Consider the following 17,395-nt stretch of genomic DNA (forward strand, 5'->3'; position numbering starts at 1 on the left):
CTGACATGGTGAGTTCTTGAAGTTGTGTGTGGTCTTGTGAGGAAAAGCAGAGTTGGCGCTGCCGGGAAAAAAATCTTCGAGTCAAAGACGGGAAGGCCTAGAATCGGAAAGATTTCCTTAAAATAAATTTTGTTGGCTAATTATGCATAATTAGTGTGTGCAAGTGATACCAGATAGAGAGTTTTCGCAGCTTTTCTGATGTTGGGTGACTGACAGGTGAAATTGGCGATGCCGAAAATTTTGGACGAATCGTAGACTGCTAATCGTAGAAACGGAATAGCAAGAAAATTTGATTACATTAGCGTTCTAACGCCCCTTTTAACACGAAGAAAATTTGCAAAGGAGACTTGTCGTGCTGTCACATCATAGCCAATCCTTTCGTATATACGAAATTTACGCAGTATTGTTAGTCGTGTTGCAAAATGACCACCACTTAGGTGACGAGAAAAATACTGCTCTTGTGGCGAAGCAGGTTTACATTTACATAGCTTTAGCCTTTCGAGCCATTATATGCTGATTTCTGCTTAGGTATTTTTATTAGTAAGTAGATAACGTATTTGACTGATAGCACCAGTGCGCGCTGCCCAAACCTACACAATGGTTTAGAGCCTTGTGCGCAGCGTACACATTTCCCTGTGTTTTCCTACAATGCGGTTAACCGCCAGCACCCCGTACAAAGACGCAAACGATAGAGAGTGGGGATGAATCACAGCTGCAAGTTTGATCTTTTTAGTTTTGTAATATTGTGCTTCAGAACTAAGTGCAAATTATGCAAAGCTGTCATAGATTTAATTTTTACGTGTTCAAGGTGGTATACACCAAACAAAGCGCAACATTTTTCTCGGAAAGAAAGAAATTTCGGCTTCCGAAACGTTGCGTATTTCTCTACACTAATAAAATGTGATATTGTTGCAGTGTTTGAGAATTACACCTGGGTGCTCTCAGGTATGCACAGCGTCTGAATGAGAAAATGTGGTGTTCAGTGGAAAGCGTTTTATCTGCTCGCCGGAAAAAAATAGGGGTGTGCTTGGGGAACCCATGTGACGTAGGTATAATTTTGCTCAGAAAGGGAGAAATGTTAAACACATTTATAGGAGGGTGACGCAAACACATCCTGAGAGGTTGACCGAAGATGTCAACTGAACTAGTTGCACGTACCAAGGGGTCGATGTTGTCGATTCGAGCACAGATTCAGCGGCGCATAGACAGTAGGCCTAGTTTTGCCTACAAAGACGTTAGATACATTTAAAACAGAAAGCTGGGCTATTTGGTGGCTTTACGTATAAGGGGATATTGCATTAGCGCGTCAAAAAGGACACTGACAGGAACACGAAAAAAGACACACCAAACGCTAGACATTTTTACGCGCTAGTGCAATGTCCCCTTATACGAATGTTAGATACAAACATGCCACCATGTGCATAACGTTCTCAAGGAGCGATAATTGCTGTAAATGTTTTGGTGTTCGCTGATCAAGAAGTAGACGATCGGAAACGTGTCATCAGCGCCTACCTTAAAGACTTTCTCATGTTGCCGGTGACGACCAGGTGAAGGCTCTGGGTCGCCGTTTATGCATTTTACTTTCCTGCAACGTGAGCTCCCTGCACTAGTGCAAGTTCCTCAGGAATAGCCAACCTTCTCAGATGTGATTGACACCATGTACGTCTTCCGTAATGTAGCCTAGGAGATCCACTGAGAATGTCGGCCACAACGAGAAGCCCGGCACACTTGTTAGCTTACGGTACGCAGCAGGCTGTTGAATCTTTCGTCCTCCACACGCTGCGCACTAGGAAGTTGCTCATGACGACCCTTTCTGGAACATGCAAGGTTGACTCGACAATTTCAAATGTTTACTTTCTTTTATTGACTAGGCTTACAGCAGAAAGCTAAGGAATGCCTGTTTTTCACTTGAAGATTTGGCTCGAGCACGGTTTCTAAAACTATGAACCATTTCTTACCACTTGGCCGGAAGTTCTACTCTCGGTACTTACAATACTCAATACTTACACCAGCGCTGAACAAAAGGAGGGAACAGAGCAGTCCTGCAATATCAGATCCAGCATTCCCCCAAAAGGGTCAAAGTTTCTGTCAAAGGCACGACGCCACTTTTCGAACTTGCGGCCTGCGGTATGAGATAGGCGATAAATGTCTGCCCAATAGTGCGAGGAGTCGAGAAGGAGCGTTTTCTGGGCTGTTGCAAAGACTGCCAACTGCAGTTGCTGAGTTCGTCAGTGCAGTGACGACCATAAACGAATGTTCCAAAAGCGCTCCTAGCTGTGCGACCATGAAATCAGTGGGACCGTGTCGTCATTCACATTGTCGTATGAGATTGACGCTCTGCAGACACTTGTGCCTAGTGCGGCGCGTGGAACAGCGCTATCTTTTTCAAGGAGTGAAACTACAACCAATCGTCCAATTCATAACAGACATTGTATCGAAAAAAGTTCAGCATGTGGTGGAGGCTCTGACACCGACTCCAGCGGAAGCCGCTTCGTTTCTGAGAATCGCGTAGGGGTTTCATTTGTAGCTAGGTGAAACAATGTGATGGATTACACCTTTTCCTTTCATGACACTCCTTCCCTTCGCTTAATTATACATAAATGATTTGCCAATAATTCATCATATTAGCCGATTTTTCAAGGAAGCTCATCTTTGGCATCGACTTCATTCGACAATAAGAAACTATCGTCCTTCGCATGACAAGCCATAACATTTGTACGCGTGCAATGTTTATCTTTTTTTTCGGTGAGCTCTCTTTCACCTGCTCACAATCTTTAAAGTGAGCGATAGGTGCATGGCACGCCCAGGGGTATGAAAACATTCCCAATTGTCGTAACCGATTTTATCTGTTGTCTATGATGTCCCTAAACCTTGCATTCACATCGCACGCGCTTTGCGAATTGCGTACATTCTGGAAGGTGCGCGAGCACCAGTAAGTACGCTGGAATTATGGTATTGCATAAATAGCCGATGCTTCTGACCGTAAGGCAGATTTGGACGATCGATTCCTGTTCTCTTCAATGTCATTATGCCGAGCGTTACTTCTTTCTGTGGCTGCATTTTTGCCCAGTAAGAGCTAGCTTTGTGACACGTCATAATGCTACTGTTTAATTCTGCACCGCCATGACAACGTCATCTCTCGTGTAGGTGTTTTTGCGTTCATATACCGGGCGCCCCCGTCAAGACATGAACGAAGCCCAAACCCAGAAGACGATGCCAACGTTGCTTATGAACATCGAACTATCCGCAGGCTACACAATTTGTCCAGTGAGCAGGGACGTCTAACGTAGCCGACCAGACAGATCAAAACTAAGTCGGCCGCCACGATGACGCCACCTAGACAGCCACCAACCTTCATCGAATCATCTATTGAGGACTCGGAAAGCTGGCTGGATGCATACGACAGCACCACAAGGTTAAGCGAGTGGAACTGCAAGGACAAGCTGTTGCATGTGTTTCTAGTTAGAAGAAACCTTCATGACGTGGTTCGAAAATCAAGTATTCACCCTAAGAACGTACGATCTGTGTCGCCCCGGCTACCTTGAGACTCTCAGAAGCATAGTGAGCAAAGAGAGAGCCGAAGCTTTGCTAGAAGCCCGTATCCAGCTGCCAAATGAGAAGGCCGCTATTTTTACCTAAGAGAAGTCTCACCTATTTCGAAACACCGACCGTGACATGTCCGAAGAGAAGAACGTTCGTTACGTTATGCGGGGGTGTGGAGCAAAAGTACTGCGCCGTACTGGTACGCAACCCATCAAAAGCCACAGCAGGATTTCTGGCATTCTGGCAGAGGCGTCGTCGGCTGAGAAGTCAATGATGCCACACAATACAAATGCCGCTCAATGCCAGACCATGCAGGAGCCCAAGCACTCTTCTCCGATGGCATGCGGGAGGGCCTTCGTACGCGAAGTATTGCAGCCAGAAGTGGCATCAATTGCCGATATCGTTCACAAAGAAATAGTTCCTGAACCTCAGCCAGAAGCAATGAGTTACGATGACACCAGTAGTTCGCCTGCCCGTTGGCGCGTTCTTCGTTTCGCTGGAGAAGGACATCTGGCGTGCTTCTTACTATCGCCCACTTTACCATAACTGGCGAGTAGCGGGTCACATCCTCCACCGATGCCCATACCGCCACATGGGGCTACTCGTCGGGTTTCGTCGTCAAGCCTCCTCGTCCACGGCAAGGCGAAAGACTGCATGAAATCACCAACTACTTCGCAACGACTTGGAGGAGACATCGACAACTGTACTGTTCGTCGTCGCCAGGCCGCTGCCTGTAGCCGCTGCGCCAACCGTACAATCACCAAACGCGCCACCAGTCTGTTAGCCCACATACCGAAAAGTAAAAGCAGGAACCGATAGGAACGACGACGACGAAGTGATCCTATTGCTGAGTGTTTGTTCTCCGTCACCAGTATTTTGTGGTAATTCTCGCTTTCTTCCGGGGAACACTGTTCCCTGCCCGACGGGAATGGAAGTGGAGCCACCCGCACTCCGACCTGATGTAGCGGCGCCCGCGTCGGCAGCCTCAAGGAAGCGGAACAGCCTCTCGAGCGACAGCGAGGCTACCCTGATAGACTCGACCGAGAGCGACGACAGCTCCGACGACGACTACGTGACTGTCCTGAGTAAGAAAGCAAAGCGGCGGATGCTTGGGGCCTCTGTGGACACATCTACTATGAGGACTCCGCAAAGTTCGCCAAAGTACACCATCCTTTTCTTACCTGTGCTACCCTCCGACAACATGAGGTTCCTCAACAGGCAAGTTGCATCGGTTGAACTCGAGAGACTGTTGCCAAATGGCATTGAGGACGTACGAGTCAACCCTCGGAAGAATATTGTCGCGGTAGACGTCGCCCAAGCGTCGGCGTTGGATTCTCTGCGAGCTGTCACTGTTCTCGGTGGCATGAACGTCCGTACCATCATCCCGATGGGAAAAGAGACTACTACAGGCGTCATATATGACATTGATGCGGCCATTTCAGGCGAGGATTTACCACTTTTGATAAAGCCTGCCAATCATGGGACCCACATACTACAGGTGGCCCGTCTCGGAACTTCCAGATGCGTGAAAATTGTCTTTAAAGGTGACTGCCTTCCATCGCATGTGAAGGTAGGTCATTTTCGACATGCTGTCCGGCCATTTGTTCCCAAGCCGCTTCAGTGCAGAAACTGTCAGAAATTCGGCCACGTGAGCGCCGTCTGTGGAAAGTCTGCTATATGTTCCCGCTGTGCAGCACAACACTCTGCAGGCAACTGCCAGGCAAAAACTTATAAGTGTCCGAACTGTCAAGGGCCCCACGATGCCTCATCAAAGGATTGTCCTAGAGTTAGGCGAGAACTCTCCATCTTGAAGAAAATGGTGAGGGACAGGTCGACCCATCGTGAAGCAGCTGCTGACGTCAGGCGACGTCGTTCTCGTCGCAGACGCTCATCAAGGAATTCTGCTCTCCGCACAAAGAATACGCGTGCCGCACAGCCTCTTGCTGTAGAATCTGCTCCAACCTCAGTGCAGAATGTTTCCAAACCGTGTATAGATAACGGAGCATCTGAAAAGACTGCCGTGAATGAGGAATGGCCACCACTGCCAAGGATAAGCCCTGTGGAAAAACCCCAACAAGGAAAGGCACCACAATGCTCCACCCCTCACCCAGATGAGCTGACAGATCATGACCGCCGAATTGTAACAATGCTCAAGTCCTTGATAAATGCGATTCGCACGCTTGTGGGCAACTCGAATACGCCAACAGCTCGAAGCGCAGTTCAAGTGTTGGAGGCCCTGAGCCCAGTGCTTGCAAATCTTGCATAAGCACAATGGCTCTTCCACTGCCTTCACTCCGTGATGAAGTGCGTAGCGCGACAATTTTCCAGTGGAATGCCAGAGGACTTAAATCACGGATTTCATGTTTCCGCCAATACGTTTTCACGAACCGATTTCCTGTATTGGTAATATGTGAACCGAACGTGTCGAAAGCGCTAAGACTCTCTGGATACGAAGCCTTTATGGCGTCAACGTGCGGGCAACCCAGCAAAGTAATTGTTTACATCCGTACAGAACTGACTTACATCCCCCACTCAGTGCAGCCTCATGATGGAAACCAATACGTGTGTCTCCGCATTACAAAGAATAAAGTGGCCTTCACCCTTATCGGCGCCTACATATCCCCATATAGTCGGTTCGACGGCGACCGATTGCGAGACATCCTGACGGCAACTACTGGACCCTGGATTATCACAGGAGATTTTAATGCTCATCACTTGGCTTGGGGAAGCTCCAGAATAGATTCCAGGGGCCGGAAACTTGTAGAATTTGCTTCCGACCATGAACTTAGCATTATGAACGATGGCAGTCCGACGTACTTGCGTGGTGCGAACTATAGCAGTTGCTTAGACTTGACCTTGGTGTCACGGCAACTTGGTCAAAATGTTCGATGGTTCTCTGACATCGAGACTCATGGTAGTGACCATATTCCCACCTACTTAAATATCAATGGATTTGGAAGCTTCTCCTCTTGTACTTCCCGACAAGCATATATAAGGTGGTCAACGTATAAGACAAAGGTGGAAGAGGCATGCAAAGAAGGTTTTACCGGCACCATTGAAAACCTTATTACAAGTGTACTGGAATCGTCTAAGTACACATTTACATCTGCGAAAAAACGTACGGATTTTGACATGGAACTTGAGCGACTTCGAACGATTCGCAGAAGAGCCGAGAGGCGATACAGGCGCACGAAGTCAATTCATGACCTTAGAGTCGCTCGACGTATACAGAAGAAAATCCAACGTCGTATGGACAGGTTGGAGGAACAACGGTGGAAGACGTTCTGCGAATCACTTGACCCCCGCAAGCCTCTGTCTATCATATGGAGGACGGTGCGCGGCCTTGGCTCGTCTCCACAGCAACGACACCCATTCTCAGCCCTAGCCCTCCATCAAGGCCGCTCACAGGTCGATATAGCCGAAGATTTCTGTGTGAAGATTGTGGGCACTGTGGTCACCATCAATAGTGAAATTCTGTGTGAAGTTCCTGCGACACGCTTCCCAGAATTGAATGTGTCCTTCTCACTTGAGGAATTGGACGCTGCTCTGGCCTCATGCAGGCGCTCATCGTCGCCAGGACCAGATGGCATCACCTACGCTGCTTTATGCCACCTAGGTGAAGATGGCCGAAGCAGACTGCTGGAATGTTATAACCAGTCATGGAATGATGGCGTCGTTCCTGAGCGGTGGAAGTCCAGCCGCTTGATACCACTCCTGAAGCCTGGAAAGTCGCCACTTGACCTGGCGTCCTACCGACCCATTGCGCTGTCCAGCTGTGTTGGGAAGGTCATGGAAAGAATGATTCTCACCCGCCTAGAATGGTATCTTGAGCGCCACAACGTATACCCCGATGCCATGGCTGGTTTTAGAAGAGGCCGTTCCTCTATTGACAACGTCATCGACCTAGTCTCATCTGTACAACAGGAAAAACACCACAAGCGTATATCGGTTGCACTATTCCTCGACGTGAAAAGCGCCTATGATAATGTAACGCATGAAGCCATCCTTGATGCCCTGGAAAATAATGGAATAGGTGGACGCATGTTTCGGTGGATTCGGAGCTATCTATTCAAAAGATCCTTCTTTGTGCACAGTGCAGATGGCCGAACTGCTGACCATTACACTTACCGTGGCGTCCCTCAGGGTGGGGTTCTTAGCCCCACTTTGTTCAACCTTGCAATCCTTGGCCTTGCCGACGTTCTACCACATACAGTAAACCTTTCCATATATGCTGACGACATATGCATATGGGCCTCGGCAGTTACACGTCTCCAGGTGCGTGCACGGCTCCAAAAAGCCGTGACCCTAACATCATCGTACCTGCGTGCGCAAGGCCTCAGCATTTCGACCGAGAAGTGCGCCTTAGTCGCCTTTACCCACAAGCCCATGACCTGGTACCCCATTTCTATTGACCACCAACCAATTTCCTACGCAAAAACTCACCGATTCCTAGGCGTTATTATAGACAGAGACCTTTCATGGAGCCCCCACATCACATATTTGAAGAAGAGGCTTACTTCTATCTCCCATATACTAAGGTTTCTCGCCGGTAAAACGTGGGGCACATCCGTGGCATCTATGCTTCAACTATACAGGACGCTCTTCCTAGGATACTTGCGATACAGCACACCAGTGCTGTCCAATGCTAACAAAACTAACATCCATGTCCTACAGAGCATTCAAGGCCAAGCCCTTCGAACATGTCTGGGGCTACCTCGAAATGCTTCAACCGTGGCAACAATTGCCACCGCGAGAGACCACCCAATAAGGACCTATATAGATATCGACGCGCTCCGGGTGCATGTTCGCCATATATCCAGAGTCCCTGACCACCATCTCGCTCGATTGCCTGAGAAAAGACCCAGGGCAGCGTTCTCCAGATCAATTGCGGCTAACCGGCACTCTTTGTCTTTGAGGCACTCACCCGCAACAAGAACGCCATCCCCTATGTGGTGCTTGAAGAAGCCTCCTGTGTACCTTGCTGTTCCAGGAATAGTGAAGAAAGCTAGCCTGACCACCGCGGCTCTCAAGCAGATCACATTGGAACTTCTGCATTGTTCATACTCTAACCGCATTCATGTTTACACGGATGGTTCCGTCTCGGAAAATTCTACGGGCGCCGTTGTTCTACCATCTCAATCGGTCGTCATCAAGTTTAAGACATCACACGTAACGACATCTACAGGCTCTGAACTGGCCGCTCTTCGCGCTGCTGTCGAATACATTGAAAAAGAACCGCCCAACAAATGGGCAATATTTTGTGACTCGAAAGCAGCCCTCCAGAGCTTGAGAAGTTTACGACGTGGCAATTATGAACAGCTGGTGTCACAAATCCACGAAACCTGCCATTGCGCTTCTGAAAGAGGACATAATATCATATTTCAGTGGCTGCCGGGACATTGTGGCATCGTTGGTAATCACCTCGCCGATGACGCTGCCCGACGTGCCCAGGCTGGCTCACCGACACTCCTTATACCTTTATCCAGAGTCGACGCTGCAAGAGAGCTTCGCAGTCTCGCCCGTACAATCACGTTAGGTTGCTGGCATACACCTCAGAACTCTAGGTGTCGTTTACACAGCCTCGACCCATCACTGAAACTTACATTACCAGCGAACCTTCCACGACGTGACGCAACACTGCTGTGTCGGCTGTGGGTAGGAGTAGCATTCACCAACTCCTACAGCTATCGTATTGGAATGGCGGATTCACCAATGTGCACGAAGTGCAAGTGTGAAGAGACCATCAGTCACCTTCTGTGCCACTGTTCTCGCTTCGATAATCAACGCGAGACTCTCCAGTGTGCCTTAAATAGACTGGATGACAGGCCATTTACGGAAGCGAAGATCTTGGGGGCCTGGCCTCATAGTTCATTGGCCCAGAAAGCAGTTCGAGCGCTTTTTCGCTACCTGAGGGAAACAGACTTGAGTGCCAGACTGTAGACATCCTATACCTAAGTTCTCTCTCTCCCTCTTTCACTCCCCATTCCCCTCCCCACGTGTAGGGTAGCAAACTGGACTCAGTCTAGTTAACCTCCCTGCCTTTCTGTCTTCCCTTCTCTCTCTCTCTCTCAGGAACCGATAGAGTTCGGTTGCTGTTCGCCAGAATACCGGTAACTCCACCTCCACCGCCTTTGCTGGGTACTTGCAACGTTCAAGCGCGTGATGAACATGATGCTGGCAGCCATAGAATGGCAGACCCCTTCCGTCTACTTGGATTACTTCGTTGTCTTTTCCGCAAATTTTCACGACCACCTCAGGTGACTTGCAGCTGTATTGGAAGTGGTGAAGACATCCGTACCCACCCTGGAGCCGCAAAACAGCCGCTTCGTGTACGGGGGGCACCTGTTCCTAGGTGCCGCCATTAGCAAGTCTGGAATCCTTCCTGATTTGCAGAAGACCCCTTTCATTGCGTGCTTCTCGCAACCCAGCGACATATACGCAGTACACAGATTTCGGGGCCTCCGCGCTTTTTCAGGCGTTTTGTCAATGATTTCTAACGCATCAGTGAGCCACGACTAATCCCACGAAGCCAGACCTGAAGTTTCAAGAGCTCAAATGACGCCTGCAGTCACCACAGCTCCTTGCACACTTCGAGGAATACTCAGATACCGAAGTCTACTCTGACGCACTCAGCGTAGACCTCGGCGCCGTGCAAGTCCAAAGGAACGACGGACATTTACGGGTCATAGCTTACACCAGGCGGTCGCTATTGAAAGGCAATTATTCTAATAGAAAAAGAAGTGTTGCGAATTATTTGGGCCATAGAAAAACTGTGGCTTTACCTGTATTGGAGGCCCTTAAGAACCATAAGGGACCGCCACGTATTGTGTTGGCTACCATTCTAAGGGACCCATTTGTGGGCCGAGCAAGGTGAAGCCTGAGACTGCAATTCTTTGACATCACGGTAAGTCACAAGTCTGTGCGGAAACACTCTGCTGCCGCCGGCCTTACGAATGGCGGCAGACAAACAATCTTACGAAACGCCTAATTAAGACCCTAGCCGGCATTTTGGCAACACAGGTCTGAGCTCAGTCCAAGACATCTGTTGCAGAACTTCCGCACATGACCTCTACCTACGTATCGGCAGTACAGGTAACAACATAGACGAGGCCATTCATGCTGGCTTACGAAGGAATCCCAGTAATGACGCTTGACGCCATGCTACCGAACGTCAATGACAGAGACAACCTTGACGTCGCCTCCTATCTCCTGCGTGCCGGGGAAGCCCAACAGCTCGCCTGCTTGCGCATCAAGATCCAGAAGAGGACCGATAATCGACACTACAATTTTTGACGCTCCTACGTGGAATACGAACCCGGTGGCCGTGTTTGGCTATGGATCTCAATACCTCGCCATTGTTTGGAGATACTGTGATATTTTTTTGTATTCTACCTAAATAGATGTTTTGCCCTAATTATTGAATTAACTTCTCAACTGTTATAATTAGATGAAAGGTGTCAATAAAAAGAGCTTTAGAGCAACATGAAAAACTCCCGATACAGCTTTCTGTTGCTTAATACGTGCTGCATAAAAGTGTTTTTCAGAGCGTAAAAGCAACCTTCGAATACACGCAATGTGCATCGAACGGAAACTCGCGCGGCAGTTTTATGTGTGTGGCTGCATACTCAATGTTTCTTCTCGTGATTTGAGTTTGGGCTAACCGGCTCTATCCTCCTCAAGATGACCTCAACCATCTGCCTCGCTTTTGTGTTTTATATGAATGGTAAGGTTACCACAGAAGTGCGACGACGAATTATCACTGGGTAAACACACGCAATTTCTTTTCCAGTCATGTGCGGTGGAAACGTTGTCACACCTTCAATACGAAAACTGATCCGAGAGAGCCTCAATACATCAGTGGGGGTAAGTTTGAATTTGTTCGTATAATATGCTAATGCACTGGAAGCTTTGTGATTGCACCATTGGCCCCCGTTTGTTTAAGAGAGTATCGCTATAAAGCAGACTTAATTATTTAATTTCTTCAGAGTGCTAAAAGTTGCGGCGTTTAAGAAGCATATAGTGTTTCATTGAACCAGCGCACACTTATGAAAATGCGTGCGTTGTCTTCATGCACATATATTTTAATATTGTTCACCCATTTGCAATTATATTTTAATAAAATCTGGTTGCACGTGACAATATACCTAGGCTGCTTGAAATGTTACTCACATACTAGCGCTGGCTAGCGCGATTGGTACGCTTGTTCAGTGGCTAGTTTTACGGGCTGCAATAGTTCCAGTTATCTAATGAGCTCTAATTGTGAATGCATTTCCGGCAAATGTCACAGATTATTTTACTTGGTTATTGGTTCAAGGTCGACTACAGTTAGGTTTGAACTTAGATATTGTTATATTATGAGGCACTCTCATTGGAATGGGAGTTCCCATTGCAGACTTTGATATGGGAGCAGAGAAGTTATGAGTTCCCATTGTATACGAAGGCGCCATCGTAGAGGGCACGCCTGGCTGATCAACACCATTTGTGTTTCTTCACTATGTACCAAATTTGAAGAGCATGGCCGCTCCTGTATTTTGTCTCTATTAAAACTTTAGTCTCTCTTCGAGCTTCCCTTCTTCCCCGCATGGCCACCCTCAAATTGGTTCTCATAAAAATAGCACAATGTCCTTTTTGCCGCCTGTTGCATGCATATAAAAAGAATAATGCAAGAGAAACAAACAGAAGCCACTGCCGCAGCGACAGTCAATAAAGACAGTGAACATGAAGCTAAGCAAACACAAGTATTGATATTATATGCGGAGTTGAATAAAGTGAGTATTAATTTCAGCACGTGGCTTTCCCAAGTTTGTGTATGTGGATGTCGATATAACTCGCAACATAGGCCTTAATAGCTATCATTTACATTACTATCAGAGATCCCTGCGCCACTTTTTAAGCAGCTAAAGTTGTACCTAAAGACACCGTAGCATTTTTGCTTGAACATTCAAAGTAATATCATCTGCCATACATCGTTGATTTTGTCCAAATTACTAATTTAACATAGGATGGAATATATAGGACATAGGATGGGATACAGGATATGTGGTGAAGAGGAATGCTGGGCGCTGCAGCCACAGCGCCAATTCTCCGGGGAGACGCGTAGTCGAGTTTGCCAGTGCTGCTGTGGCTGAAACACTGCCAACGCTGCTTGCTGTTCTCGTGTCCTGTCCCTTGCTTGCCTTACATTTTGTTGGAGGTTGCTGCGGTTTGCGACCACCCTGGAATTACGCAGCCGCACTCTGCCATCCGTGGTGCCTGACGACGCCAGCCATTATATTTCACTATTTATTATATGTCAATGATCGGCCTAACTGTCTCTCTTCTTCTAAATGTATACTTTATGCAGATGATACTACTATCATTAACTCCGATAAAAGTCTCACAAGCTTAATATTGTTACGGGAAGGAAGAAGCGTGCGTCTATTTACAGATGGCTTTTAATGGCTGAGCCAGCAAGCGTGGAGCAGAGATAAAGCTACTCTTCTTCGTCGTCTCCAAGGCCACCATCATCGTCCTCCTTTTCCCACATTACCGACTGTGACATCACCCCCGTCGGAAAAAAGCACCTTATAGGTACGGCTCATCGGTGTGAGAAAGGTAGTGTTTGAGGCGGCTGACGTGGATGATGTCAGAGAGAGGGGAAGGCACCGTGGCATCCAGCAGAAACACTTCACATGTGACAGGGGTCACCTGGCGAAGGATGTGGTAAGGGCCATAGTACCGCTAGAATTTCTCCGAAAGACCAACACACCGAGTTGGATTCCAAACTAGAACAAGAGTACCTGGTTCGTAGTGCACGTCGTGATGGCGCTGGTCGTAACGGCACTACCGGCGTGTCTGTGAAGCAGAAAGACAAATGCGGGCAATCTGGCGTGCTTGGGTCGCTGTGGCTATGACATCCCGAGTGTACTCTGTCGGCGAGTCGAGTGTGGTCGAAAGGAGAGTCTCTAAAGGCAAAGTCGGCTCACGGCCGAAGAGGAGATAGAAGGATGAATATCCAGCTGTGTCGTGGCGCGAGGAATCGTAGGCGAACGTGACAAATGGTAGAGCAATGTCCCAGTCGCGATGATCGGAGGAAACATACATTGCTAACAGGTCAGGTAATGTGTGTTTCAGGCTTTCTGTAAGACCGTTAGTTTGAGGATGGTGAGCGGTATTAAGTTTGTCTTTACTAGCACATGATCGAAGTAGGTCTTCGATGACTTTGACAAGAAAGTATCTGCCGCAATCGGTGAGAAGTTGACGAGGTGCACCGTGATGCAAGATAAGGTCGTGAAGCAAGAAATCAGCGACGTCTGTGGCACAGCTGGTCGGTAGGGCTCTAGCAATGGCATAGCGAGTTGTATAGTCCGTAGCGACGGCAATCCACCTATTTTTGTCATTTCATATAGGGAATGGTGCGAGACGATCAACGCCAACGCGAAAAAAAGGGCCGGCCGGTATATCCAAAGGCTGCAGCAGTCCGGCGGGCGGCACAGCTGGTCTTTTGCGGCGTTGACACGACTCACACGCGGCAACATAGCGCCGGACGGAGCGATTGAGATGTGGCCAGAAAAACCGTCGCCGAATTCGGTCATAGGTCCGCGTGACGCCAAGGTGTCCAGCGGTGGGAACGTCGTGGAATTGCTGCAGTAGAATTTGTCGCAGATGAGACGGAATAACGGTTAGGAGCTCAGGCCCGTCTGGGTGCATGTTGCGGCGATACAGGATGCCATTTTGTAGTACGAACATGTGAAGGGATGGGTCAGACGGATCATAGAGCAGGCGTTCGATAATGGGGCGTAACGACTCATCGCGTCGTTGTTCAGCGCCAATGTCTTGCAAGGCAGAGAGCGAAAGAACGCGGATCGGTGCGACATCCACTAAACCGTCCGGTACATCGACGGGATGACGAGACAGGCAGTCGACGTCCTGATGTAGATGACCCGACGTGTAGATCACAGTGTATGTGTATTCCTGTAGCCGTAGGGCCCAGCGACCGAGGCGTCCGGTGGGATCCTTGAGGGAGGAAAGCCAACAAAGGGCGTGGTGGTCGGTTGTAACTGTAAATGGTCGACCATATATGTAGGGTCGGAACTTGCCCACCGCCCAAATGAGAACGAGACACTCGCGCTCAGTAATCGAGTAATTGCGCTCTACGGGAGAGAGGAGGCGGCTGGCGTAGGCGATGACGCGGTCGTGCCCACATTGGCGTTGAGCTAAAACTGCGCCGATGCCGTAGCCACTGGCGTCAGTGCGGATTTCTGTCAGAGCGGAGGCGTCGAAATGGGTGAGAACAGGAGGTGTGGTGAGCAGCGTGATGAGCTGCGAGAAAGCAGACGCCTGTTCAGAGCCCCAACAGAAAGGAACGTCTTTCTTCAGGAGGTTAGTCAGGGGATGGGCAACATGGGCGAAATTTTTCACAAACCTGCGGAAGTACAAGCAAAGGCCAATAAAGCTGCGAACATCTTTGGCACAAGTTGGTACGGGGAAAGTCTGCACAGCATGAACTTTAGCGGGGTCGGGGCGAATGCCTGACGAATCGACGAGGTGTCTGAGCATGGTTATTTGGCGGTGACCGAAGTGGCACTTGGACGAGTTGAGCTGTAAGCCAGTGGTGCGAAAAACAGAAAGAACAGATGAAAGTTTTTTAAGAAGCATTGTAAAAGTTGGAGAATACGATGACGTCATCCAAGTAGCAAAAACAGATGGACCATTTCAAACCACGTAAGAGCATGTCCATCATCCGTTCAAATGTCGCCGGGGCATTGCACAAGCCAAAAGGCATTACCCGGAACTGATATAGGCCGTCTGGCGTGACGAATGCGGTCTTTTCACGGTCCACTTTATCCACGGCAATTCGCTAATATCCAGAGCGAAGGTCTATAGATGAAAACATACAAACATACAAATTATGTCTGGAAATATTACGCCAGTACAAACTAGACAAAATAACCTTCGAAACCACCTATCACACTAAACTTAGCACATACGAACTTAGGAAACAATGTATGGAAACACCTCGTGTACGCACTAATTACGGTTTTCAGAGGTTAGGATGGCAAATTCCTGACTTAATTAATCAATACCCTATTATTCTGGATACTGTACGCAACACTCCCTCTATACGTAAATACAAAATGTTAATTAAAGCAATGCTCATAAATGAACCTTAAAGGTGAAAACTGAACGTATACCTATCACTAGTGTGTTTTGTAAATACTGCTATGGTCGAATTGTGTTTTGAAGTATGCTGTTTGTTTTTTCCGCCGAAAGCCTGTGTTTTGTAAGGATGTCTTATGTATTGTGTAAAAAATATTGAATGTGTGTTCTATTATGTAATGCTCTTTCTTGATTTTTGTAGCCTGTGGTGCCGCCTGTCATCCGGGTGGCGTGGCCTCGTCAGGCAAAGTATGCCTTTTGCCACGTCACCCTGGACAACCTTTTCGTTGTCTTAAATAAATTCTGAATGAATGAATGAATGAAAAAAAATAAGTGGCACCGTGGAGACAATGCAGAGCATCGTCAATGCGGGGAAGTGGATAGACATCTTTCTTGGTGATCGTATTTAGATGACGATAGGCAACGCAGAATCGCCAGCTGTTATCCTTCTTTTTGACGAGAACAACAGGGGACGCCCACGGGCTAGAAGAGTGTTCAATAATCCCTTTGGCAAGCATCTCGTCCACCTCACTCTGGATAACTTGTCGCTCAGAAGGCGACACCCGGTATGGGCGTCGGCGAACAGGTGCTGCATCTCCGGTATTTATACGATGCTGCACGACCGTAGTTTGACACAAAGGGCGATCGTTCAGGTCGAAAATGTCGAAGTAGGACTCGAGGAGGCCACGGAGCTCTGCGGCTTGTTGGGTTGAGAGGTCTGGTGCAATCATCTTTGTAAAGTCGTTGGTCGGGGCTGATGCAGAAGGCGCAGAATGAGCATTGGTCGAAGACGGCGCAACAGATAGAGCGGAAATCTGGCACTCGTGCGTCGGTGACAACGTGGCTAGAGACATGCCTCGAGGAAGTACTTGTGGGCACTGTCCAAAATTTAGGATGCGAAGACATGTCTGATTGTCCGCAACAGAAATGATAGTGTGCGGGAAGGAGACATTGTGAGAAAGCAGGACTGAAGTCGCGGGAGTAAGGACATAGTCTCCGTCAGGTACAGGTGGGCAGGCTAAGACAGGGATGCAGTTTGCGGCAAGAGATGGCAGGCGTATAACATCCGCGGAACAAAGCTGAGTTGGAGCTTGAGCAGGAAGGTCAACGGGGACAGGTAGTGGTAGGTCAAGTTGTACAAAGCCAGTGGAACAGGCAATCAGAGCAGAATGGGCGGCCAAAAAGTCGAGTCCAAGGATAATATTGTGAGGGCAACGTTCGAGCACACTAAACAAAACGGACGTGTGGCGACCGGCGACACTGACACGAGCAGTACACATTCCAAGTACAGCCGGAGTTCCACCGTCGGCGACCTGGAGCAGTCGAGTTGGAGCAGGAGTCAGTACTTTCTTCAAGCGCGTTCGAAGCTCCGCACTCATGATGGAAATTTGGGCTCCAGTGTCGATGAGTGCTGTAACGGGCAAAGCATCTACGCCAACGTCCAGAAGGTTCCGATTAGTAGGCAGGGTCAGCAGAGGAATTTCAGGCCGGGGTTCTAGAGCAGCGTCACCTCCAGGAGCTGCCCCAGTTAGTTTCCCGTCGGAGAGCGGCGAAGGTAAGCTGGGGATGGAGAGCGACGCAGCTGGGGCGAACGGGAGCGGCGACTATGTGGTGATGGCGAGCGGCTGGTCGCGGTGGCTGGAGCGTTGTCAGGAGCGTCTTCAACCTCGGTGGAGTGTGATGGCGGGCGAGGATTCAGTGGGGAGCGGCGGTA

General features: G+C 48.7%; 1 protein-coding gene across 1 annotated transcript in view; it reads left to right on the forward strand.

Moving 5' to 3' along the window:
• LOC126535290 (medium-chain acyl-CoA ligase ACSF2, mitochondrial-like) overlaps positions 1-17,395 on the forward strand; it is a 163,502-nt gene that overhangs the window by 111,423 nt on the left and 34,684 nt on the right. The window contains exon 11 of the mRNA XM_055073094.2: positions 11,333-11,406. Coding sequence (XP_054929069.1) covers positions 11,333-11,406 — 74 coding nt within the window. The remainder of the gene's footprint in view (positions 1-11,332; positions 11,407-17,395) is intronic.

This window comes from Dermacentor andersoni, chromosome 7, assembly GCF_023375885.2.
Source record: "Dermacentor andersoni chromosome 7, qqDerAnde1_hic_scaffold, whole genome shotgun sequence".
Taxonomy (NCBI): domain Eukaryota; kingdom Metazoa; phylum Arthropoda; class Arachnida; order Ixodida; family Ixodidae; genus Dermacentor; species Dermacentor andersoni.